We start from the raw sequence: 26,240 nt of genomic DNA, 5'->3' as shown, positions 1-26,240 counted from the left end.
GGTTTGCTCATGGCTTGAGGTGGGGGGAGGAAAGGAGAAAGGGAAACATCAAGGATGACTACCAGGTTTCTGGGGACAGCAACGCACTGTGTGTTTCCACGTGTGCCTCCCCAATGGGAATGTGAGCTCAGGCAGGGACGGCCTCCGTGCACCCCAGCAACACTGCACAGAGCTGGGCACATATTTGTTTTGGAGTGTGATGTGTGAGTCATGAGATACCCCTGAGCAGCTCCTGTGCCCCTTCCTTTTGCTGCTGGGGCCTTTGGAGAAGAGACAGGGGTCATCCTGCCCCAGCTGCCCCCTCAGTCTCCAAAGAGCTTCTTATCCTTCCTCATCTGACGGTCGTGAGCAAATGATGGGCATATCCAAGAGACGATGGATCTGAACAATCAGATCAGACGACTTGTCCCTGGAGCCAAGGCCCACACGTGGCTCCTCTGTGCCGCCTCACTCTCCTCTCAGGCAGACACCCGGCCTTCGGGAGACAATAGCCCTGCAGTTCAGCTATGGAGTGCCTTACAAACCAATGAAACCGGGCCTTTGCCGGGCCCTGGTGAGCCTGACACCGTCTCTGTCCAAGCCACGCAGGCAGGAATGGCTGCCCCCTTTACACAGATGAGGCCTGGCCAGCGACAGGGACATGTGCAGGGAGTGACGCAGGATGAGAACGGCACCTTCTCTCCGTTTCCTTGATGTAACTGTAAAGGAGGGCGTAAATAATGTTCTGCTCAGCAGCATGAGCCTTGGGGTTGTGCAGCCCTGGGTTCTAATTCAGGTCTAACATTTACCAATCATGTGTGACGTTGAGCCATTAGTTAGATCGCCAAGCCTCAGTTTGCCCATCTGCAAAACGGGGATAATAATGCCATCCAGCTTGCAAATCTGTTGTAAGACTCATATGAGATGGGGTCTGTAAAGTGCTCGGCACAGTGGCTCATCGTGGGGACTCCAAACATGAAGATGATGTTATAACTGCTATTGTTATAGCAATGGTGTGTGAGGAGTGCCAGTGCTGGACTCCGTTGAGGGATCCTGGGTTGTGTGTTGTGGTGGACACAGCTGTGGAAACACTATTGCAAGATTCCACATGGTTGGTGTCTCAGCTCCATCCCTTGCCTGCTGTGTGATCTTTGGCTAAGTCATTTCATTCCTTCAAACCTCACCTTCTATTTCTACAAAATGGGAATAACTGGGCCACCTATCTCATGGGGGTCTTGCAGCACAGCGCCTGGGTTCAGCGATGTGACCAAGGTAGTCAGAAGCAGAATCGAGCAGGCGTCCCACACAGGCAAGGCAGCATGGTCGCCCCAGAGAAGCCGCCTCCCTGGCCGTTATCTGCAATAGTTACCAGCTAATGAAGCCGCTGTTTACTTTTCTCTGTATTCCCCAGACTGAATCCCCCTGGACCTGTTGGCTCTACCTTCAAAATAGATCCGGAAGTCATCCCTGATAGCCCCTGGCTGGATTCCTGCCCTTCCTCTGTGCTCCCATAACCCCCATCCCAGTCCCACACTAAATTCTAGTGTGACACTCATCACACTGCATTTAAATTATCTAATTATCTATCCAGCCCGGGGGTGACACATTAGAAAGAATGAAAGCCTAGGGCATTGGGGGGTGTACAGGGGGGACAAATGCCACGCATGTCTTCAGCTCTACATCCCAGAACCCCACACAGTGCCCAGCACAAAGTGGGAGTTCAGCACAACTCGGCTGAATGGGTGCACAGACGGTGGGATGCACGGAAGGAAGGAAAAAAGAAGGAATGGAGGGAAGGAGGGAGGGGGGAGGAAAGAAGGAAAAAGTCTCTCGGCGTTGCTACCGCCTTATGCTAGAAACCTTCTCTGTCGTCTCCCGCCTGCTCCTCTTCCACTCAGTTTGGTCCTTCATCTGCAAAGCAAATGTATGGTGCCCGGCCCTAATCGGACATCAGTTTCCATCAAGAAGTTAACCAAGGAGAAGCAGGTCTGACTCCAGAGCGGATGCATTTTAAGCAGCGGTCCCATTTCCTAACGATTCACCTGGATGAAGCAGATTCTCCATTTACTGTTCAAGGGGACAATGAAGGGAGAAGAAAAACGAACGATTTATTTTCTTATTTAAATATGTCACAGAGATAAGCGGGCCAGATGATCAACGTCTTAGTCAACATCTCCTCTCAGTCGGGGTAAGGGCTCTGAGAAACCTCCAAGGCTGCCTGGCATCTAAGCCGAGCCCAAGGTGGGCGGGGCTCCAAGTCTTCCTCCCTGGGGGGTGGGGGGGCTTGTCTTGCCTCCCCCAGACCCCTCAGCTGCTGGTGATGCTGACCTGTTCAGGCCCAGATCCTGGTGGCCATGGAGGAGAGCACATGCTTGTCCCCCTCCTGTCTCCTTAGAGGGAAGGGTGTTCCCACTCCATGCCCCTAGAGGACAAAGCACTGCAGACACACATATTTTTCCAGTCTCTCTGACCTTCACTCTCTCTCCATGCTATTGGGGGCCGGGGAAGGGGGGGTGACTTGTCTAAATAGTGAGTTTGGGGAAAGAACGTGGCTCGCTCAGCCCAGCCCCACCTGCCTGGCACCTCCCTAACCTTGCCCAGCAGGCTTGGCCCCTGTGAGGGAGGCCCAAGATTGTCCCCTTATGCCCGTGAGTGGGTATTCAAAAGTGATATATTAACAAGCCAATTTGGCCGCATATCCAAAGCCACATGCTCCAATCATCTCTATCAGTAATGAAGCTGACATTTCCATCTCTCCAGTAGATTCCTCTTGTGTTTTTCACTCAGTTGCTTCCAAACTTGAGAGAGGAAGAAAGGCGTGGCAGGGAGGTTGTAGAGGAACTGGACAAGCTCGGTGTTCCCCGCCTGGGGTTCCCACACACCTACGGGGCTTCAAAGGCAGGAATGAGAGGTTGTGAGCTATTTTCAAGATTTCAAAGGGCCCAACAGAAACTGCATTTATCTGCGATCAAAATGCACAGGCCAAAGAAATGCCAAGTGGCTGCTCCGGGCTGGAACTGTTCCCACTCAGTGAGGTCACGCTGCCCTTTGTCCATTCTGATTGGTGGGACTCAGCCACGGCCCTCCAGGGACCCCAGAGGCTTGACAATGAAGGAATGCTGGGTTCCCCAGACCCCCTGCCTAACTGTATGAGAAATTTCAGCCCCTTGGCAGGGCTGCCTGCTGCTTTGAAAGGGGAAATTGCCATGTGGGGCATTTGGGGAAATGAATGCAAGTAGTCTCAGCCTTGGATAAAGGAGGTAAGAATGTGTTCCCAAGAAGATGCTTGTTCCCAGGGCCAGAGATCAGAACCACCCAAGTCAGGAACATCTCAGGGCCTCAACTCAGATGATATAGGGGGATAAAGGCCAAGGTCACAGGACGGTGGGACGGGGGCTGGGGCTCTGGAAGGGCAGAGCGGGAAGGTGGAAAGGCAGGGCTGCCTGTCTGCTTCCTCGTGCTGGATGTGGCTTTGCCTCCACAGTCTGCAGGGCACATCTGAAGGGAGCTGGGAGCGCTGGTGAAGTTGCTCCTGCCCCTCGAGAGAGTCTCCGCCACTGTCGCAGGGCGGGTGATGGACCCGAAAACAACTGGCAGTTACATATGTCTTTTAGGGACAAAAATAGGGAAAAGAATCCACGCCCCTGGAAACAATGCTTCAAAACCTAAGGGGCCAGCTCCGTGGCCGAGTGGTAAAGTTCGCGCACTCTGCTGCGGCGGCCCAGGGTTCGGATCCTGGGCGCGGACATGGCACCACTCGTCAGGCCACGTTGAGGCAGCATCCCACATCCCACAACTAGAAGAACCTGCAACTAAGATATACAACTATGTACAGGGGGGTTTGGGGAGATAAAGCAGAAAAAAAAAAAAAAAAGATTGGCAACAGTTGTTAGCCCAGGTGCCAATCTTAAGGGAAAAAAACCCTAAGTTTCTTGGGAGCAACTCAGGGACTGGGAGAGCGCCCCCATCATAACAAATGTGGGCTGTATTGAGGGAGGGAGAGACATTTAGGAGCCTTGACCCTCTCCCCCAGAGCAGTCTCAGCACAGAGGAGGGGGCCTCCCTTCCCCCTGTGCTGGGCATGGCTTCTTGCCACCTCCCATCTCACCCCTCACTGGGCCACGTTTTACCCGTGGGGAGGGCCACTGAATTGAAAGGCAAAGCCTGTTCACCAGTTGCCCCTGTCCTACCTAACAACGAGGGGAGTGGTGGTAGAGCAAGCCTGTCGTGAGAGCTGGCTGGGAAAGTGGACACTGACTGTCCATGCAGACCCCGTCCCAGCCCTGATTCTGCAGAGGCTGCTGAGTGCTCAGTGCCCAAGATTCAGACTCCTGGTGGCAGGTGGAAGGTACCATTTGGCCAGGGCTGAGCCGCGTGCTCCATGATGCACCAGAAAGCCTGTTTTGAGGGGTATCAGGCACATGCCCAGCTATCAAGAAATGAATCAGTACTTTCTGCCCCAGCCAATTAGCGATCTTTGTTCTTATACCCCATCAGCCAGAAGCCGAGAAGGAAGGGGTTGCTAGGGTAGGTGTTAGTGGCATATCAGCTTGAACGTCTTCCAAGTTCACTCTTGTCCCAAGAGCTTCAGAGTTTCTCTCACTTCCTCAAGGGGTACCAGCTTCTCACTGATCTTTGTCTTGCCCCTCCCCGCCCATCCCAGAGAGTGGACCCACTCCCTGTATCTCTCTGACCCAAGCACGCACCACTGATGGGAGGAAGGCAAGAGTGGCCATGGGAGACCACACTGCTGCCACTGCCAGTGCCAGCGTGCTGGGTCCCAGAGGGTGAGGCTCGAGCCAAGCAGCACTGGTGAGGATGTGGGAAGGCTCAAGAATCCACCATTAGCGAAAGGGAGCCAGTCAGGGGGGAATTGAGAGTGTGGGGCCCACAGACCATCAGGGTGGTATGTGGGTCTGGAGTTCAGGGCCCAGGAGACCTAAATGTGGGACATGGGGATTATCGCCGTTTGGATAGTGGCTAAAGCCAAAGAGAGGACGGCTAAGGCCAAAGGCCTGGAAGAGCCAACAGGAAAGCAACCTGTAAGCGGGAGGGCAGTGTCAGATGCTGAAGAGGGGGAAGGACAGACGGAAGGTCAAGAGGCAGGCTGTGGCCAGACTGAGAAAAGTCCAGAAGCCAAGAGAGACGCTTGGATTTGCGAAGTAGGAAGTCATGTGGTGCCTTGGGCTGGAGCACTTCCCCTGGAGTGAGGAGGGTGGAAGCCAGATGACAGGCGCTGAGAAATGACTTGGCAGACACCATCTCAGGAAGCATGGCTGGGAAGGGAAGGAGAGAGCCGGGTGACAGCCAGAAGGGGGTGCAGAGTCAAGGAAGGGGTGTTGTTTAGTGTGTTTTTAAGATGAAAACAAAGTGTGTTTACGGACTAATGGGAAGGGAACCAAGGGGAGGAGGGATTAGAGAAACGGGGAGCAGGAATGGTGATGAGGACAGTGACACTCCTGGGTAGCGCAGGCACAGCGTCCTCAGTGCTTCCCTACCCAAATTCAATGGCAACGTTCGTACACTTGTTTCTTTTAGTTGTTTCCAATTTTTCTGTGATGTAGAAGATACGGTTGTTCAGGAGAGTAAGTGGATGAGGCTGCCCCAGAGATGAGAATGGTCCCAAGATGGAGCCTGCAGTTCAGATGGGTCCAGAGCCAGGGGTGGGGACACCAGGGACTGAGCTGATTGGGAGAGGCTGATTGACAAGGGCTGGGTCAAGAGGAAAAAGGGGAGGAGGTGGGGTCAGATTAACTTCTGGGTTCAAAATCTGAGCCCTGGGGACATCGATACAAACAAATCTACCCTTTACCACCCTACCTGACCCTAACTGCTCCAGATTGATCCACTCATTTTTACTAAGGTGTTAATGGCTAACACTTCTCAAAATATTTAATTTTAACAACAGCTTTCAACTCAAAGATCTCAGCAACCACAGAATTTTCCTGAAACACAGGCTGACAGAGAGCAGCGATCTCATCGCTCTGTATCAAAAATTTGCCCTACCTCCTTGCCCCAGCCTCTCAGAAATCCTTCACCTTGGGAAATCTGCCATAATCTGGTGCAGCAACGGAAAAGAGAAGAGAAAATCTAATTGTGTCTCCGCTGCTCCAGAAATCGGCTTCTAAGCTGTTTGGTTTCACCTGACAACCAACTGATGAGCATTCTTTCATTCAACAAATATTGATGGAGCATCTCCCATGCACCAGGCTCTGTCCCAGGTGCCAGAGACACAGGAGTGAACAAACGAACCCAAACCTCCTGTCAGTGGGACACGGACTTATAGGGACCGAGGGGCCAGAGGGCTGCGTGCTCAGAGCCAGGTACTCTGCAAGTGGGGACCTCACAGCATGACTGTGAGGTCAAGCATTTTGCCTCATTTTACCAATGCAGCAACTGAGGCCCAGAAGGAACTAGAGCCAGGATCTGCCCTGGGTTCGCCTTACTCCAAAGTCTGTGCTCAGAAAGTGCGTCCCCTCCTGCTTCTCAGACTCTCCCAGGCACAGGAAGCACCTGGGATCTTGTTAAAATGCAGATTCTGAGTCATAGGTGGGTGCCTGAGCCTAAGAGGCTGCTTTCCTAAGCTTCCTGGCAAGGCCTTGGAGCACACTGGAAACGAAGGGCCTAGTGTTTGCCAAACTCCTCTGATGGTGAAATCTTTTTCTCCCAGGGCTCTCTTTTAATAGTCCCTCGCTCACCTTCTGAAACCCAAGAAATGTCTGGCTGAACGAATGAATGAATGAATGCCACCACTGGGCCTCCCACTGTCTCTGTACTTCCTGCCTTAGCATCCCTATTTGCATAACTGGCCCTTTGCCTTGGTTTCCCTGCTGAGTCTTTGGCTCCTCACAGGCACTGCAGACTCTAAAAGTCCCTCCCCTGGGCTAGGACCTCTCCCCTGGGGGCCGGGTCCTGCTCTGGCCCAGGAACAAAGCCAGGGCTGGAACCCGAACTCCCTGGCCCCACCCACGGGAGCTTCCCTCTGCCTGCCTTGACCCTGCCCGCCTGCCGGGCCTCTGTCCTAAAATGCCAGCTGCCTCCCACCACCAGGCCGGAGGAAAATGTCATTTCAGTGTTTTGTGTCTGTTCTTCAGCAAGTATTAAATCTAGAATAACGGGAATTAGTAGCCGGAGGAAGTTGAGGATAAAACTCCCTGAGGGCCCTGATTTCTCACCTAACAAATCAGGGGCTGGTGGAAGGACTTGGTGATTCAGGAGCTCTGAGCAGCCAGGCCAGCCCTCACCCACGGGGCCTTGTGAAGTGTGCCCAGCAGTTTAGGAATGTTAATGCGGCCTGCGGGCCAGCGCTCTCCCCCAGCTCCTCTGGGGAGCCACCTAACCTCAATGGCTCAAACCAGGTCACCTCTGGGGGGCTGCAGGACCTCTGGGGACAGGTCCTGGCTCCACCGGGGTGTGGGTGAGGGCAAAGGAGGTAGAGTGGAGTGGGAAGCCCTTCCTCCGTTTGTTCTTGGGCGAGGTCAAGACCGGGTCATTGCAAGGTGAGGACTGGAGTGGATGGTTGAAGGCCTATCTCCTGGGAGTTCCACCTTCAGAGGCGGGGAGCTCTCCACCCAGACTCACACGCAGACTAAGAGGTACCTGCACGGACTCAATGTGCATCATCAGCATCATCATCATCATCATCACCAGGAACCGATTAGAGATGCAGGCGCCACACCCCCTCCTAGATCCTCTGATTCAGAAGATCAGGGGTGGGCCTGCATATCTACATCTCTAACTGGGAACCCTGGGGACAGTGATGGTTAAGCCTGTGGGCCCTAGAATCATCCTGGGTTTGAATCCAGGCTCTCCCCCTCCTTAGCTATGTGGGCCAGTGACTTCATCTCCTCAAATCTCAGTTTCCTCAACTGCAAAATGATGGACTTCCTGGGGGTGCCCTGAGGTTTAAGCAGAGGACCGGGCCATTCTCAGCCATGCCAGAGTTCCCTAAAGAACGGCTTCCAGGACAGATAATGAAGATGCTGAGGGAGGGGGATGCAGACTTGACATCCCCCAAATGCAGCTCGCTGCGTTAAGCCTGAAATGGCCTGCTGAGGCGCCCCCAAGGACGCAGATTTCCTATTTTTATTTTCTTCCTTGATGGAAGTTTGGGGACATTCTCACTGAGGCAGGATTAACAGAACTGTGATTTTCGATCCGCGGTTTATGCAGCGGGCTCCATGGACTCTGGCAGTTCTATCAGATGGCCCTCTCTAGGGAGGCGGGGACCAGGGTGGAGGAAATGCAGAGGGAAAAGGATTCCCTCTTCCCCTCCTTGCCGACCTCTCCCCATGGGGCTCCATGCACCCATGCCGACTGCCCCTCCACCCCCACAGTGCCTGGCCGTGCCCTGCCCTCATCATCGCCTCCTGACTTCAGAGACCCGCGCCTGCCTGCCAAGCCAGCGGGGCCACAGTCTGCTTAGAACCCTCCAGACACCTCGCTGCCCTTGCCCGGTTAGCAGACCTTCACATCACACTGAACTCCCTCCAGACCTTGAACGTGCCTTGAGCCATGCAGATGGGTTTCCACTTCTGGAAGGCCCCCCTGCTCCCTCTCTGCCAGCTGTCCTGCAAGTGTCAGCTTAAACACCCCTTGCTCTAGGAGCCTTCTCTGACCCCTTGAGTCTACATAGTTGTTCCTCTTATTTTTGTAATTGTGGCAAAATACATACACCATAAAAGTCACCACGTTAACCATTTTTACACATATGTTCAGTGGCATTAAGTACATTCACACTGTTGTGCAGCCATCACCACCATCGAGCTCCAGAACTCTTTTCATCTTGCAGAACTGAAACTCTGTACTCATTAAACACTAACGCCCCGTTCCCCCTCCCCCAGTCCCTGGCAATCACTATTCTACTCTCTGTCTCTGGACTAGAGTGCTCTAGGTACCTTGTCTAAGTGGAATCACACAGCACTCATCCTTTTGTGACTGGCGTATTTCACCGAGCATAGTGTCTTCAAAGCCAGCCCTGGCAGTCTAGTGGTTAAGATTCAGAGCTCCCATCGCCGTGGCCCGAGTTTGTTTCCCGATCAGGGGACCACATCACTGTCTGTCGGTTGTCACACTGTGGCGGCTGCGTGTTGCTGTGATGCTGAAAGCTATGCCACCGGTATTTCAAATACCGGCAGGGTCACCCACAGGACAGGTTTCAGCGGAGCTTCCAGACAAGACAGACTAGGAAGGACCCGGCCACCCACTTCTGAAAAACTGGCCATGAAACTCTATGAATAGCAGTGGATCATTGTCTGACAGAGCACATGAAGGGGAGAGAATGGAGCAAAAAAAGACCAGGCAGGGTTCTGTTCTGCTGTACACAGGGTCGCTAGGAGTCAGGATGCACTCAACAGTGCTAATAACAAAATGTCTTCAAGGTGTATCCATGTTGTGGCATGTAGAATCTCCTGTTTTAAGGTTGAATAATATTCCACTGTACATACATAGCACATCTGGTTTACCCATTCATGCATCGACGGACACTTGGGTTACTTCCACCTTTTGGATACTGTGAATAATGCTGCTGTGAACATGTGTATAGCTGTCTTTCTTATGTACCCTTATCTATAAAACTTGTCTATGTCCTCAGTGCATCTGAGAGCTCAGGCACAGCAAAGATGCTCAATAAATGCCTTGCTAAAGGACTGAGCAATCCCTCACGTTCTCTAAGTGTGGCACCCATCAAGTAACTGATTTGTACTTTAACTGGCATCTTCAGAAAACACAGAGCCTTGAGCCAGAGGAGAGACCTCCTGTAGGATTTGGGATCCCAATATGGAGAGGAAGGCTCTGAGTTCCTCAAAGCCTCCCATACAGTGAGCCAGCCCTGCAAGAGGGTGGACTCTCAGGAGCCTGGGGACCTCTCCTGCCCCCTAGCTTGTTAGTACCCCCATGTCTCAAATTCTGCCTTCCACAAAACACAGATGGATCCGACTACATCAAAATGAAGCATTTCTGTCCAAAGAAAGACGACAGAAGAAAATAGACAGACGAGAGATTAGAAGTTTTTTGTAACCTCTAAAATTGACAAAGGGAATATAAAAGGAACTTCTGCAAATCAACCAAGAATTTTTCTAAATTAAGACAGGAAGTCTGATTTAAAAATAGGCAAAGAATGTGAATAGGAATTCACAAAAAGAGAAGTTCAAACAGCTAACAAGCATATAGAGATATTCGAACTTACCAGCAATCAGAGAAATGCAAATTAAAGCAACGAGATAGCACTTTAAACTCATCAGAATGGCAAAAATTAGAAAGGTGAGTAGTATTAGGTATTGGTGATGACATAACATTGGTGATGACAAGAAACTCTTGTGCACTCTTGGTGGAAATGTGCCTGGCACAGCCATTCTGGAAAACATTATGGCAGAACACAGAAAAATTAACATATTAACTCAGGGATCCCTATCCTCCATTTGTATAGCCCAGAGTTATTCTCACACAGGGTCCCAAGAAAGTGTGTACAAGGATGGTCTTCAGAACTTCGTGTGTGTCTGGGAGGAGTTACAGACAAGCCAGGCATCTAACCCCAGGGGAATGGACACATAGAATGCAATGGATACACAACTCATAACGCAATACAGAATTTAGAAACCACGGACTAGACACACACAAGGAGAAGAGCTAGATCTTTAAAATATAGTGTTGAGTAAATAAAGTCAGAAACTGGATGAAATTTATAGTTCACTATCATTTATATAAGTTAAAAATACATATACATGCAAAACAACCCTATATATTTTATAAGGATCCATGCATATTTCAAGACAGATATCAAATATATCAGAGTGGATACTGATGGGAGAGAGTAACAATAGTCTTGGGATTAGGGATAAAGAGAGGAGAAAATTTAAAATAAAACAAGAGGGGCCTTATATAGACAGATGATAAAGTGTCATGGTCTGAGGGTGGAATTAATTCAATGTTAGGCACCTGAGACTGAAAAAAAAGCAGAAAACACCCAACTGTGTCTTCCACATAACTCAGAAAAACTATCTTTGTAACATTTTACTCTTTCCGTGTTTCTTGGAACAAAATGTCATAGGAAACGTGAGTCCCAACGGTCCTCGAACAGAGGGAATTTTCATCTTGCTGGAGTTAAAAGGCCTCAGTGCACATCTTGTCCCCTGGATGGATGTGTTAGGAAAAGTAAAATCCAAGCAGCCAGCTCTCCCAGACAGGACTCACAGCGAGGCTGCCCGGGAGTGGGTGGGAGGGGAGGGAGGAGGCTGCGGCAGATGTCTGAAGGGCCATGGACGGGAACTGCTTGTGTCCTCCCTACCAAGTTCTCGGGAGCAGCCAGCCACAAGGGCCATGGGAGGGTAAGAATGGATCAAGGCTAGGAAGCTCAGTGAGTCCACCCTCCTTCACCCGCAGCCCATGCACCGGAAGCACAGCCGGGCAGGCTGTCTGCAGAGGTAGGAAGTTTTGAATCCTTGGAAGCCAAGCTGGCCTGGCCACTGGACAGGATCTCCCACTGCATGGGGCTTAGACTAGTGACCTATTCTAATATCTCTGGGTCCTTTTTGCTTTGTTTATTAGAGAGCTTCCAAGTCCAGCATTACATAGACAAGATGGGTAATACTATCCCCATTTTATAAGGGAGGAAATGCAACCCAAAGAAGATGAAATCATTCACTCGTGGTCATATGGGTTGTAGTCACGACCAAAGCTGGAAGATGAGTTTCCTGACTCTCAGGCCAAATTTCAAGACTTATCAAATATATCAGAATGTCTTCCTCCCAGCCAGCCATGGATCTGCCGTGGATCAGCCCTTCTATTACACGATGACAAGGGCCAGGAGGACAGGGGCCACACAGGTCCTGGGAGGAGAGGATGCCAACCTTGACATGGCCGTTTTCATGCTAGGAACATTTAACATAGATTGAAAATAAACCATTAAACTTTCACCTCCTTCTTATCACCAAATAATGTGCCAGAAGCCCACACATCATCACCAAGCCTCACCCAATCTCTCAGCCTCTCCCCATCCTTGGCCCCCACCCCTGAAATGGCGATGGAGGAAGCAACTAGGGTCTGCAGGTGGTAAGCAGGACTCAGGCTGGAGTCAGGAGTCAGGAGTCAGGCAGCAACTCATGGACAAACGTCCTGGGACCTGAGTCGACCCTGCCACACTGGCTCATCTCCGAAAGGGCCATCAATCATTTCGCACAAAATGCCTTCGCATTCTCTGATCATACACTTGTATCTCAAATGGTCTAAACTTCAAAGTCTCTGATTTCTCCCTTTAAAGTTACAACCGTCACACGCGCTTACTTTCAATCAATAAATAGATGTAGCTACTTAATAATGGAACTTATTTTCTTTCCTCTTTGAAAACATAGAAGATGGACACACAATTTTTTGAGGTTTCTGGATTATAATTGCACTTAATTGAGTATAAATTAGACATTGGCAGGGAGGAAGGCCATTTGTGCCGCAAGATAAGCCCTGATTTTCTGCTCTAGACCACACGGGAGATTCTCGAATAAATTTCTGAGTTATCTTGGTGCTCTCAGGAATTTAACTATACATACATTATTTTTAGCATCATAAGAGTTCCTTATAATGATGATTTTCAAGGATAGGACTGATGTCCCCTTAGAGATCAATTCAGTTCAAAATTTTCCGACAATACAGAAGCAAGTAGGTAGAAAGTGAAAGGCAGTTTCCAACGGGGAGACTCCCCAAAAGAGGGGGCCACAGAGGTGAACCCCTATACCACTCAGGACTTCGCCTTTTGTGGGTATGGCCACCTCACTGGCTCTGAGGTGGGCACAGTGTCCTTCTCTGATGTTGGGCCTCACATGGGCTACAGTAGGGCTCCTGGCACGTGCCTGGCATATTTCTCTGATAGGGTTCATGGTGATGGCCACACAGGACTCCCAATGTCTCTCTGAAGAATGATCCCTTATACCAGGAGAGTAGAGCCTCTGGCATCTTAGGCCCCATGCCAATGTGGAAGCAAGAGCTGATGCGGACTTTCTATCTGCTCGAAACTTCACAGTTCAGGCAAATAAGAAACTGAAGAGTTCTTGGGAGGAAGATGAAGATGCTATAATAATGTGAAGCTGGTCAAGCTGTTTCTGGTGCCCCGCCTCATTTCCCATTTCCTACGGTGCCCACTCAACTGCTATATGACCACATCACATCTCCCAGTATCCCATCCCAATTCACCCAACACAAGCCACCCTAGTACATCCTGACTCACCCTCATCTCACCTCATCCCACCATGACACTCACTTCCACTCTACCATATCCCGGTTGTCCCATTCCACTCTCACCCCAACTCCATCCATCCCATCCCAATCTACTCTAACCCATTCCTATCCCACCCACCTCATCCCATCTCAGTCAATCCCATGAATACTCTATACCCCACCTTCTCAATCCCACCCCAAACTATCATGTTTTAGTCAACACTATTCCATTCCATTCTACAACCCATCTCAATCCATCCCAATTCATTCTATCTATCCCATTCCAGTACAGCCCAACCCACTTGTGATCCCACTCAACTCCCTCCTTCCTACCTGGTCTCAGTCCATCTCAAATTATCTTACTTCACCAATCCCACCCCATCATATTCCGACCCCTCCCCTCCCCTCTCAGCCCCTGCTTGGCCAAAGTTCTTATTCGTAATTTTATATGGGGGCATGACCATTCTTCATGTCACATGAAGCTACATGAGAAAGCCAAAGGGTCTCACGCTCTCCCAAAGGCCTAAGAGATAAGTGTGTATTTGGGTGGCAGAGGAGAAAAAAAAGATGGAGAATCTCATCTTTAAGGAGGGGTATAAAAGGTAGGGGGTTGAGCTCTCCAGAAAGAAAATAAATATGCGTTTCCTTTGCTTCTCTTAACTTACAAGAGCCAGGAAAGCGCTCTAAGAACCACACCATCATTTTCAATTTGAAAACTCCCCGCAATGCCTAGCCCACCCCTTGCTTTCTGCATGTCCAAGGGAGAGCCAAGTTCTATTTAAAGTCAGTGAATCCTGAGACAGAGTCTCTGTGAGGCAGAAGACTCTGAAATCATCCCCCACTTGCAGGTTCACGCAGACGTTCCCTTGTTGTCTGGGAAAATCTCTGCAGCAGGCAGAGAGGAGGGATTGGGAGGCCATATCCCTCTCGAGGACGAAATCCCAAAAAGGGCGGTGTCAGTGGCGTTCTCCAACCTCTAGGGGGCGCTACAGGGACCTCCCTCTTCACCCTTCCAGGAAGAGGGTGCTGACATTGGCTGATGGATTGAGCCAATTGGCCAGGTCCTAAGGGATGTGCTTTCAGTGGGAGGAACAAAGAGGAAACACTTGCTGATGCGTATAGTGGAGCATAGTGTTAGAACGGTTTCTCTTATAATTTTAACAGGCTGGTGCAGAAAGCAAGCAGACAGCAGTAGTAATAGTGGCAGCATCTAACACACATTGGATGCTAACAGTGGGCCTGCCCTGTGACAAATGCTTTCCAAGAACTAAAAGGATGGGCCCTGGAGTCAGGCAGCCCTGGGGTCAATCCTGCCTCCTCTATCTACCTGCTCTATAGCCTTGCTCTAACTGCTTAATCTCTGAGCCTCAGTCTCTTCCAATATAATATAACAGTGACTGGATTATTGTGAGAATTGAACAGTAATGTCTATAAAGTACTTAGCCAGCACTCAGTCACGGAGCGCTATGACTGTGAGTAAGCAGAAGGGCCCAGGCTGCCCCCCGCCTTGGGGATACTCCTTCACCAATTCCCACTCCTCCAAGCTCCTTGCCTTGGGAATGTCTTAGAGGGAAGTCTGAGGGAAAGAGAGCCTTGGGTTCCAGAGAACTTGCCTCTGATCCTCTCAACAGGTGTTTATTCAGTGTCCACTATGTGCTGCGATGTGGGCTACACTGCTTGCCTGAGGTCACAGACCTTGAGGGAATAAAGATGGACATCATTTCATGACACAAGACATTCCAACATGCCCTGATGAGTTTTACAACAGGGGGAACCTGGGCAGTTGTGACCGCCCACAGCAGAGTTCAGTCGAGATGGGTGTTTGGGACTTGAAACAAACCAAGCACGACTTTGGAGTCACCCTCCAGGAGCTTGTGGTGGAGATGGATGGACAGTGGCTGCCTGAGGGGTTGGAAGTTTGCGATCCAGGCCTCAAGTGCCAAAAGCAGCACAGCATAAATGATGGGGGCAGCCTGGTGAGAAGAGCAGGGTGGAGGCAGGCAGCCCGGGCAGAAGGATTCCCGGGGCGGAGCCCCAGCTGGGTCCCCTTAGAAGCTGGATAGCAGTGTTGTTACGAATAAGGCATTTGGAGTCAGGTAGATCTGCGTTCAATCCCCAGCTTGGTCACTGACTAGTGTGGATAAGTGATGTGTCCTCTCTGAACCTATTTCTTCACGTATAAAATGGGGATCATAACACTGCTGGCCTCAGCAGGTGGCTGTTGGATTGAGTTAATACCGGCAAGTGCCTGGGACGGCGCCAGCACATGGTGAGGACTCAGTGGACACCAGCGATTAGTAGTACTCCCCTAGGTGCCCAGACAGCTTTCTGAGCACAGTGGGTAGGGAGGACACAGTGAGGGCACACAGACTTCCTGACTGAATCGTTTGTCCTCAGTGCTCCTGTTCAGCCCCAGCCTCCACTTAATGGGCACACTGGATGAGGGAAGTTTGTGCTGGGCCTGTTGCATCTCTGATTTCGAGTCCTTCCCACTGCACAGGAATGACTTGTCCCTTTTGAAGAGGTCAGATTAGCTTGTTCTCCAACGAGGAACATCTGGCTGATTGCTGAGCAATCAGGTTCCCTTAATCCTGCTGGCATGACCAGGATGATGAAAACAGAGGCGGGTCAGACACATGAGTCAAGGTGATGCTGCCAAAGCCACCTGCTGGACTCTTCTGGACAAACTCAAACCTTGCAGTGTCCAGGACGCTGCAATCAGGTTCTCCAGTCCCCTTGCCCCTGATTCTAGCCTCACCTTCAGCAAAGCCACACACTCACCAGCCCAGGATATGGTCAACCCTGTCTGCTGTGGTCAGCTTATTCTTTTAAAACCAAAAACCTACAGCTCAATTGCAAATGGAAATTCAAATCCACACATTGGTGCCTTTCCTTTGGGGAAGGCAGGGAGGGAAGATGTATGCTAAGGGCTTGCTGTTGCATTGGTCCTAAGAAGCTGTCTGACTTAAATCTGACATTGAGTTCCAGAGGGGAAAGTAAATGGGGACCAGGTGTCTTTGTCATCTTGTTACCTCTGCCAACCAGCTGGTTTTCTCGACTCCTAAAACTCTTGATTTAGCCTTATCAGTCCCTAGAAAAATGTCCAGGAAAAAAATTTTTTAAATCATCTGCTGATTTAACAACCATCTATCACGCACCAATTCTATGCCAGGTCCTGAGCTGGGTGCCGGGGATACCAAGAGAAACAAAGCGGCTCCCAGCCTTCAGGAAGCTCACAGCTCACTAGGCGAGGCAGATAAATAACTATGTTGAATACAATTCAATTAGTACTGGAATCGACCTCCGGGTATGGTTGGTGCTCCCGTTTGCAAGAGGCCTACTGAAAGCAAGCACTTAGGACACAAGCAAAGCAAGGAAAATTTTTAAAAAATAATTTGGTATTTGATTTTTTGTAAAGCAATGGAGTGGTTCGCATGGGAAAAATCAGGACTGTGTCAGAATTCTTTACTCTTATAGTTCAATCTTGATTTATTTTGAATTAAAGTTACTGGTTAAAGGGATGGGAGGCATTATAAACTTTTCAATGCTCAGAGCTTCTGAATCCAGAGAAAAGTAGCTAAATTTGAGAACAACTGAGAGTATGAAACTGACAGAACTTGATGGTCAGCTGATAAGGAAGGAGTTGGGGATGATACTAAGATTTCTGGGCTGGTTAACTGGGAGCCTGCAGGTACCACCAGCCTACAGAGGGAACCCTGGAGCTCAGGAGAGGAACTAATGAGTTTGCTTTGGAATGGAAACATGCAGGTGAAGATGCCCAAGAGCCAGCCGGAAATATGGGCTGTCTAGACCCAGAGTTTCCATGGGCTAGGAAGCCAACAGACACATACCAGGAGAAACGTCTTGGCAGGAAAGATCTGTCTGGAAGCTTCAGAGTGTAGTAGTGGAAGGGATGGGCCTGGATGAGCTCACGCAGGAAGTGGTGAAAGGAAATGAGGAAAAGCACAAGGAGCGGACACTGCAAGAAACCATACTTATAGGAGGAGAACATATTAGAGACTGGGAAGGAGCAGCCAAGAGACAGGAGAAAAATCAGCAAAGCACAGTGTCCCAGAGGCCCAAGGAAGAGAAATTTTAAAAGAAGTACCCCAAAATGTTCACAGTCACAGAGTGGTAAAGGAAGAGAAAGAAGGATGGATGTGGTAATGAGGGTGCTCATCAGGGATCTTTCCTAGAGAGTTCTAGTCCTGGGGACAGAAGCCGGGATGCAGGGAGTGAACGATAGCAGAGAAAGTGCGTGGAAGACCCTTAGAAGAAAGTTGACTTGTAAAAGAGGAAGAGAGACAAGATGGTAGCTAAAAGGTCAATCGGGCCAAGAAGTCTGGTTAAGCTTGTTTTATGTTAAAGATGAAGCTCTCTTTAGGCCAAGGAGAAACATACAAACAGGGAGAGCGATTGCTAAAGGAGGGAGAGGAGGTAACTGATGGGAAGTGTCTAAGGAGGCTGGGGGCAGGGATGTGAGGCAGGGCACAGATGCAAGGGGTTCAGGGTGGAAGGTAAAGGCGGGGGAGGACACACCCCCTTTTCAAATCCTCCTATTCATTGTATCCAGTCATCACTGGGCCAAGGAAGGGAGCCGATTCAGTCCTGAGCGTCTTTTAAAGTCAACAGCGTGAAGAGAACACAAAATGAATGTGCTTCCCCTTCTAATGTGCCAGATCCTCGGCTCATCTGTCACGGAGTCCATTTACAAACCTCCACTGCTTGCAAGGCCAAACAGCACATCTAAATGCGGGAAAGGTTTTAAAAGAAATGCATTGGAAGCATTGAAAGCCAGAGCGGCCTGCCAGAGAGCAAGCACTCTCCCTCCAAGCCATTCTCCACCACCCCTTCTCTACTGACCCAAGAGCTGCAAGCCCATGGCTCTCCGGGAGGCAGCACTCCAGCACCACGGAGCAGCGTGCAAGCTCGGGGAACCGGCCTTTTTCTTTCCCCAGGGGCATGATATGCCCAGGAGGCAGGGAGAAATCTAGCCAGAGAAACAGTTCCATCACATCAGGGGCAATCTCAGGTCCGCTAAGCCAGAACAGGGACCACACCTGGGCCAACGTCGCAGAGGCCTGACAGCCAGTACCAACGGTCCCCTCACCGCCCATGTGGCAAGTCTGGGTGACCAGCGGCGTCGTTGTGAACAGTGCAGCCACGCAGTGGGTGTGGGTGTGCGCGAGGCCGGAGCTCCTACGCCCGTGCACCTCGGGCGCCCCTCTCTGGGTGTCGGCGGCCATGACTCTTAGGAGAACCCGAGAAAGTCCGGTCAAGTAGGGATGGGAGAGCTGGGGCGAGCCTGGGGCGCCCTCCCTGACCAGCAACCCTAACATTCCCGGCTAAAGAGCTAGCCACACGGTCTGCCGGGACGGGCGCACAAAATGCTGGAGCCCAGGGTGGGCCGAAGAGCTCCCCAGGGAAGGGGCGCACTCTGCAAGGAGGGAGAACTAAGATGTTGGGGTGGCCGAGGCCAAGCCTTAGGAGGTTCAATCGGCGGTTTAACAAACCAGAAAAACCCAGCAGGGCTCCAGGCCGGAGGTGCTCTGAGTCAAGGCCTGGGCAGCAGGTGTTACGGGTTTTCTTCCCCAGTGGATGTCAGTCTCCGAGCTAAATGAAAATGCGGCCCCAGGCGTCGCCCCTTGGACCCGTCCCCACCCGGGGAACAAGGAACTTTCTAGGCTGTGGTTAGACCGAGCCTCAGAGGGGTGCAGGGGATAAAGTGGGAAGGCACTAGTCGAGGCCAGTGGTCTCCACTGGGGACGGGGTTGTCTCGAAAGTCCGCATGCCTTTCCGGGTCCTCAAGCTGCAGCCAGACGCTCGCGAAGTTCCAGGACTCGCCGCACCCACCAGGTCTGCCCCCCTCCCCGACTCGGTCGCCGGGAGCAGGTCCCGCCGCCCGCGCCGCCGCTGCCGCAGCCCCGGCGTTTGGCTGCAGCAGGGCGCGGGAAAGGGCACTTTGGCGCGGAGTGGGAACCGAGGAGAATGTGGCGGCGCGGAGCCTGGCGGCGACACTCCCTCCCCCGTCCCCCAGCACAACCCCCGCCCCCGCCTCCCAGTCTCTCAGCACCCTCTAGCCCCCACCTGAGTCCTCCCGCAAAGCGTGCTCCGGACCCCCGCCCTGGGCGCGCGCCCACCTGAGCCTCTGCTAATCCAGAGTGCCAAGGGAGGGGGACACTTGGGGAGGGGGGTGGTGGCCGCAGTCTCCTGGCGGCTCTGGCGGGGACGCGGGCTTCATTCCGGAGAAAATGGGCGGGGGCAGGGAAGGGCAGACCCTGCAGACGCGGAAATGAGGAAGGGGCGCGCCATTCCTCCGGCACGGGCGTGCCAACCAGAATCGGGCTGCCGGGGAGGGCTCCAGGAAAGTTTATCGGGGAAAAGCCTGGCACCTTGGGGGCTGAGAGGCTGGAGAAACTGAAGCCATGGTCCGTGTGCCCCGCGGGTGTCTGTCTCCCAGGCCCCTACACCGGCCGGATCCGGCCAAGTTGCGGCTGGGGTTGGGGTTAGCAAAGAGGGTGAGGGTAGAGGTGAGGACACGGTGGAGGGTGGAGGAGGATGGGGGCAGACAGAGGCGAGGATGAGCTGGAGGGTGGGCGCTTGGGAGGAATAGAAGGTTACGAGGGGGAGAGGGGGGAAGGGACAGGAACCGGGTTGGAGATGGGTGGGCTCGGGGCTCGGGTGGGGCGCGCGGCGGCCGCCGGCTCCCCGGCGCGGCCGGACTTACCCGCGGCGGCTGAGGCGCTGAGCAGCCCCCAGCCCAGCAGCAGCAGCAGCAGCGGTGGCGGCGTTGGCGGCGGCAGCAGGCGGCCCCAGCGGCTCCCCGCGCCAGGCACGAGCGCCGAAATCCCGGCTTCGCCGCGAGCCCTCCCCGCGGGGCAGCCGCAGCGCCCCTGCTCCCGTCTCCGCGAGCGCGGCATGGCGCGGCCGGCAGCGCCGAGGGAGAGGCTCCGCTCGCCGCCTAGGAGAAAGGAGGTCAGGAGAGCTCTGGCGCTTCTTTCTGCTCGGAAAAAATCCCGGTCCGCGGGAGCCCTGAGCTTCTGCGGCTGGAATGAACCAAGTGTCCGCCCGGCCGGGGAGAGGCGCGCTGCGCTCTCGGAAATGACTCGCTCCAATCCCGCTTCGCGGGGTTCGCGCCGGGGGGCGGGGGGGGGGGGTGAATTATCCCCGGATTAATCACTCCGGAGCCGCTTCTCCGCCGCTCCAAATGCTGGGGGTGGAGGCGCAGCAAAGGAAAAAATATTGGGGGGTGGGGGTTCCTCTTCAGCGCCACCTCTACCTCCAGAGAAACCACAAATTACATCTAAAGGGTTGTTTATTCCTGTTTGTTTTACAATTGACCAGTTTCTTTTAAGTTCAGTTCTCTCATTTCCATTTATAAGATCACCCATTAATACACCTTCCATACACACACGCGGCACACACACAGTGATACAGACACACGCACTCACACATAGGCGCGCGCGCGCACACACACACACATACACACACACACACACACACGCCTCTTCCACGTTTGGAAATTGGAATACAGTCTGGGAAAAGGTAATCAAAGAAGGGCGCAGTTCCCCAGGTCACGGCTTTTACGAGCTGATCCTGAGTGGTGGCTTTGAACTCGCAATTTGGGGCCTGGGGCGATGCTTCGGAGCCCCATTCGCAATATCCTCCTACCCCATCCCAGGAGAAGGGTGTGTGTGCGTAGACCCAGGGTTAAGAATTGGAAGGCGAGTGGGGCGGGGGGACCCGCTCATTTGGCTCCGTAGTGTCTTACCCCTACCCTAAAATAAAATCTCAGGATGGAGGGAGCTTGTGTGCGCTGGGGGGCTGGGGGGCTGGAGGAGGGGGCAGGTGAGGTTAGTGGAAGGACGGTGCAAGAGTTACTTGTACAATTTACCCTCAAAATTAAATAACCGGGCCCTGCTTCTTCTCACTCTTATGCTCCCCCTCCCAGCCATGGCCCCACACCAGGCGAGTTTTTCCCAATGGCGTGCGCAGCTCCCCAGCTCTCCCCGGTCGTCGCCGCCGCCGCCAGGCCCCAAGAGCTCAGCATCGGTCCCCACCCCATCCCCCACCCCCACTCCGTCGCCGTCTCTGTCTCGTCTCCTCTAGGCTTCTCCGTCAGTCACGATAGCTCCTTTGCTGTCTACGCCAAACTCTGGGCGAAGGGAAGAGACGCTGTAGGGGGGAGGCCAGAGGGGACGGGGAGGGGCAAGGCTGGGGGAGGAGGCTCCCGCTGGCGCGCCCAGCGGAAAAGCACTAGCCGGTGAGCACCCCACCCCCTTTGCCAGAGGCATCTAGGAGAGGCTGCGCTCCGGGCTTTTAGGGGGTTTGGCCAAGCCGGAGCTCTGGCATCTGCGAACCCAGGGGGCAGTGGCCTGCGGTCCGGCGGAGCCTGGGAATTTCGGGAGAGAGTGTGGAATAGGCTATGGGGTTGCTGATCCGGGGTGGGGAAGGTGGCAGGCAGGGCCAGAGGAGTGGATGCTTGTCCTTGCTCCCCACGAAAAACTTGCGCCCGGAGCCACGATCTCTCAGCCTCCTTGATGCCCGTCTCCCTCCCCCACCCCAGGTTGTTCCGGTTTCCCTGCATGAGCTCATCCCACAGCTGGGGAGCCAGCCCGGTGGCCCGAGGCAGCGAGCTTCCTCACCATCGCCGGCCCCATCCCCACCCCCAACACACTTGGTTCCTTGCCCCTCCCCAAGCTGCTTCGCTGGGTGCCAAGAACCGACCGAAGCAGCCAGAACTTCACAGTGAAAGGCCTGCTTTATGTCTCTGGGGCAGCGTGGGGAGGGGGTTTGTCTCTTCCCATTGTCCAGGCCCAGCCCCCAAAAGAGAGGGCTCAGCCAGCCAAGACTGGCCTAGCCCCGGCCTTCCCACCAGCGCTGGAGAGGAGAGAGGGACTGGCTGAGCCAGAAGTGGGTAGTGGCCTTAGGGGAACAGTTGGTGGGGCCTTCCCCCTCTCCTGCAGGGTGGGGTTCTCCTCCAGAGAAAAGAGCTGGCAGAGATGCCCAGCCCTCCCCTGCAGCCCACAGCTGAGCAGAAGAGAGTGTGGGCTGCTCTGTAATTCTGGGACTCCAGGCCAGTGGACTTCACCCATCCGCTCTCAGCCCCAAAACTTTGCTCTGTGGCGGCAACAGCAGCTGATGTTTACCCCGAAACCCGCCTGGCAAAAGGAACATTTGTCATCCTTCTCCCTGGGGACTGTAGACGGCAGGGCACCCGTTTTATCCCTGTAACTGGCCCAGTTAATCACTTCTCCCACCATTCGTGCACCTCTCTGATCTATTGGAGTCTACATGCATTTACTGAGGCCTCCTGGGCACTGGGCCCTGTGCCAGCCTGTACTGTGGGCAATGCAGAGGTGTAAAATGTGTGGTCCAGCTCGGGAGGATGTGGGGCAGAGACAGAAACCCCCGGACAACCCATACAGGCCGTGGTAATCACTGACAGAAGGGGCATGTTACAGAGACATATGAAGACAGTAAGCTTTCCTTGGACTCAGGTGATTGGAAGGCTAATTTAAGGAGAGAAGTAGGATTTTGGCCAGACCCTGAGGGCTGGATGGAGATGTTGATAAGGTGAAGATTGATTTACTCAACAAATATGTATGGAGCATCATTACGTGCCGGACCCTGTGGTAGATAATGAATACACACCCAAGTGAACAGTCCTGCCTTGAAGAAGGCAAGTGATAAATAAACACACACATATATATATAAAGTTAATAATTAAGGATGCTATTAAGGAAAAGTTTATGGTACTATGAGAAGGAATTCTGGGGCATACCTTAAATAGGTGGTCTGGGAAGGCCTTTCTGAGGTGGTGACCTTGAAGACGAGAGGGAAAATTAAGCAAGACAGCCATGCAAAGAGTTGGGGAAAGGGCGTTTGGTATGGAGAGCATGGGCTGGCCTTGAAAAGGAAGGGAGGGGGACCAGGAGAAGGAGGATGGGGCTGGATCAAGGTGATTGACAGGAGACACCCAGGAGGTGAGAGAGGGGACTGGCCAGAGCCAGATCATGCCGGGTCTCCTGGGGCATGGTGAGGAGTTTGGGTTCTCATCTCAGGCAGTGGGAAACAGGAGGCTAGTTTGCTAGGGCTGCTGCCATAACAAAGTACCACACACTGTGTGGCTTAAACACCAGAAGCTTACCGCCTCACAGTCCTGGAGGCTGGAAGTCCGAGATCAAGGTGTCCATTCTCCTTGACTTATAGATGGCCATCTTCTCCCTACGTCTTCACCCTGTCTCCCCTCTCCCCTCTGTACCTGTGTGTGTCCAAATTTCCTCTTCTTATAAGGACACTAGTCATATGAGATTAAGGCCCACCCTAATCTCATTTTAACTTGAGTACTTCTTTAAACCCTGTCTTCAAATATAATCACATTCTGAGGCACTCAGGGTTAGACCTTCAACCTGTGAATTTTGGGGGAACGCAACCCAACCCGTAACAGGAGGGGAGGACTTTTCAGGTGGAGGAAGGAAAGAGCAAATGCATGACAGTCAGAATATGTATTTGAAGAGACACCTGGTAAGGCTGAGTATAGCGTGACTGCTTTAACAGGGGATGGTCCAGAAAAGTGGACAGCTCTGACACCAGACAGGTAGATTTTCATTTCTAGGAAAGAGAAGCCAAGCCACAAGGCCTGGCCTGGCATGTATTCTGACTTCTCTGTGGAAACAGACAGGAAGGGAAGGGGCAGGCAAAAGAGAGACAGCGTGGGAAGTTACTGCCATAATCTGAGCTGGAAGTGATGTGGGCAAAGGCAGAGATGGGGGCCCTGGGAACAATCGCAGGGCCAGGGAGAGGGGAGAAGCCAAGAGATGCTAACTGCCCTCTCCCCTCTAGCCTAGGAGAGTGTGTCTCCCCAGAACTGGCTCCCTCCTTGCCTGCCCTCTTCATTCTCCCAGGAACAATAGGCAGCCATGGGTCAAGGTCTCTCCACAATACCACGTTGCAAAAAAGCCCACTGCAGTATAGTGACTCGCCAAGATAAGCCTAATATCCAGGTAAGATCAGAGTTCGTTTTAGGAAGAAAACAACGCCTGATGCTCTGGAGGACTCAGCCTGATTCAAGTAAGGACTGTAGACTGATACACTGAAATTTTCATTCTGACCCAAGAAGAAAATAAAAGAGCCTTCTAACACCACGAGAGAGAGAGAGAGAGAGAGAGAGAGAGAGAGAGAGAGAGAGAGAGAGAGAGAGAGAGATGGAAAGAGTAAGAGAGTAAATGGGATGCTCTAGTAATGAGGGCAGACATGGAGGCTGAGGGGCAAGCAGGACTACAGAGAGGAGCTACAGAGCAAACACGAAGGCTCAGAGGACAAGCCTGTGGTCTGAGTGGAGGGCAGAAATTTTAAAATCAGGAGCATGATCAGACAGAAGCTAGTATTTCCCAAGGGTGAGGCTGTCACTGTAGAGATGACAGTGATCTGCTTCCCAAGGAAAAAGTGACAGAAGGAGTTCAGGAAGAAAAAGCCCAGAACAAACTTCGGTGAGGCTATGCACCTCCACAGCCAGGAGGGAGAAGTGCGAAGGGCCCACAGTCTGGGCCATACCTCCAGTGCTACCGAATGCTGGGGCCACTGAATTCTGACATCTTGCAGGAAACTCTCCATTTGTGAAACAAGGAAAGGGACAGAGCTCGCATCCATGGCAAAAGAGGTCACATTTTCCCTCTGCTTCTCAGAGGCTACCATCTGCAGGAGGGGGCTATCATCTCTCCTTGACGTTCCTCCAATCAGCTATGCCATCAGGCCTCCATGACCTTACTCAGGCTCTTTCCTCTGACTGCAATACCATTCTCTCTCTCATCTGTGTGGAGTAAATGATTCCCAATCATCACTCAGCTCAAGTGTCACCTCCCCCAGATAGCCTTTCCTACCAGCCCACCCCCTACCTCCCCTCTGCTGGGTTAGATGCCCCTTGCAGCATGGGCAGCTAGCTGGACATCAAAAATGTATGCTTCCCTTCCCATAGCATAGAACAATGGTTCTCAACCAGGGGTGGTCGTGCACCCCCACCGCAGAACACTTGGCAATGTCTGCAGACATTTTTGGTTGTCACAACTGGAGGGTGCTGCTGGCATACAGGGTAGAGGCCAGGGACGCTGCTAAACATCCTACAATGCCCAGGGAAGCTCCTCTTCACCCCAAAGAAATATTCGGCCAAAAATGTCAGTAGTGCTGAATTATCACTGAGAAGGGGCTACCCAGGCAGGACTGCATTTTCCAGTCCCCTTTGCAGTTGGGTGCAGTCCTAAGACAAAGTTCTAGCCAAAGGAATGTAAGTGGTGTGTGTCATTTTAAGGTTTATCCCATAAAATCCTCCCCCTCTTACTCCTCCATCTGTTGGCTAGATACAGAGCATTTGGGTCCCTAGGGGATGGCAGAGCCATGAGATGGAAGAAGCCTGGATCCCAAACCACCATGTGGAGGAAAGTCACCCACCAACCAGGGACGCCTGCATTGGACTGTAATATGAGAACTGACCTTTAACTACATCAAGTCACTGAAATATCGGGATGTGTTACAGCAGCCAGCAATACCCATATACACCCCTCCGTATTTTTCTGTAGTATCCTGTGCAGTCATTTGCTCACTCCTCACTCATTCATTCATTTGTTCATGCCACAAACATTAATCTGCATGCCAGGCTCTGTGCTAGGTGCCGAGGAAACATATACGAAAAGGAGGCAACATTACAGTGATCCCTGCCCTCAGGGGGTTCAAAGTTTATTGAGAAGAGAGTTAAACAGCAAAGCATAATTAATAACTCTGGGAGAAATACAGGGTGTTATGGAAATGAGAAGGGCTCCTAGCTCAGCCTGGGGAGAGGGGCAGGTGAGAAGTGGCACTTTCCGGGAAGAAAGCAGTGTGGACAAATGCAGGGAGGGAGACACTGTGAAGAATCTGCAGCAGTCCGGAGTGGAGAGGAAGGGCGGGAGGGGCAATATAGTTCTCTTCTGTGACTCCCCGGTCTCTCTATAATTGATGGCTTTCTCATTTGTCTCCCCTAGTGGACTGGGAGCTCCTTATGGCAGAATCCTTCTGCTGAAGTG

The 26,240-nt window shown here is 52.3% G+C and overlaps 1 protein-coding gene across 1 annotated transcript in view; it reads right to left on the bottom strand.

Annotated features, from left to right (window-relative positions):
* CSMD2 (CUB and Sushi multiple domains 2) overlaps positions 1-20,217 on the bottom strand; it is a 588,433-nt gene extending 568,216 nt beyond the window's left edge. The window contains exon 1 of the mRNA XM_070510384.1: positions 19,910-20,217. Within this exon, the coding sequence (XP_070366485.1) occupies positions 19,910-20,102 (193 nt within the window). The 5' untranslated portion in view covers positions 20,103-20,217. The remainder of the gene's footprint in view (positions 1-19,909) is intronic.
* Positions 20,218-26,240: the final 6,023 nt, after the last annotated feature.

The sequence above is a fragment of the Equus asinus genome, chromosome 5, assembly GCF_041296235.1.
Source record: "Equus asinus isolate D_3611 breed Donkey chromosome 5, EquAss-T2T_v2, whole genome shotgun sequence".
Lineage (NCBI taxonomy): Eukaryota > Metazoa > Chordata > Mammalia > Perissodactyla > Equidae > Equus > Equus asinus.
This window is presented reverse-complemented; position numbering and strand designations above follow the sequence as displayed.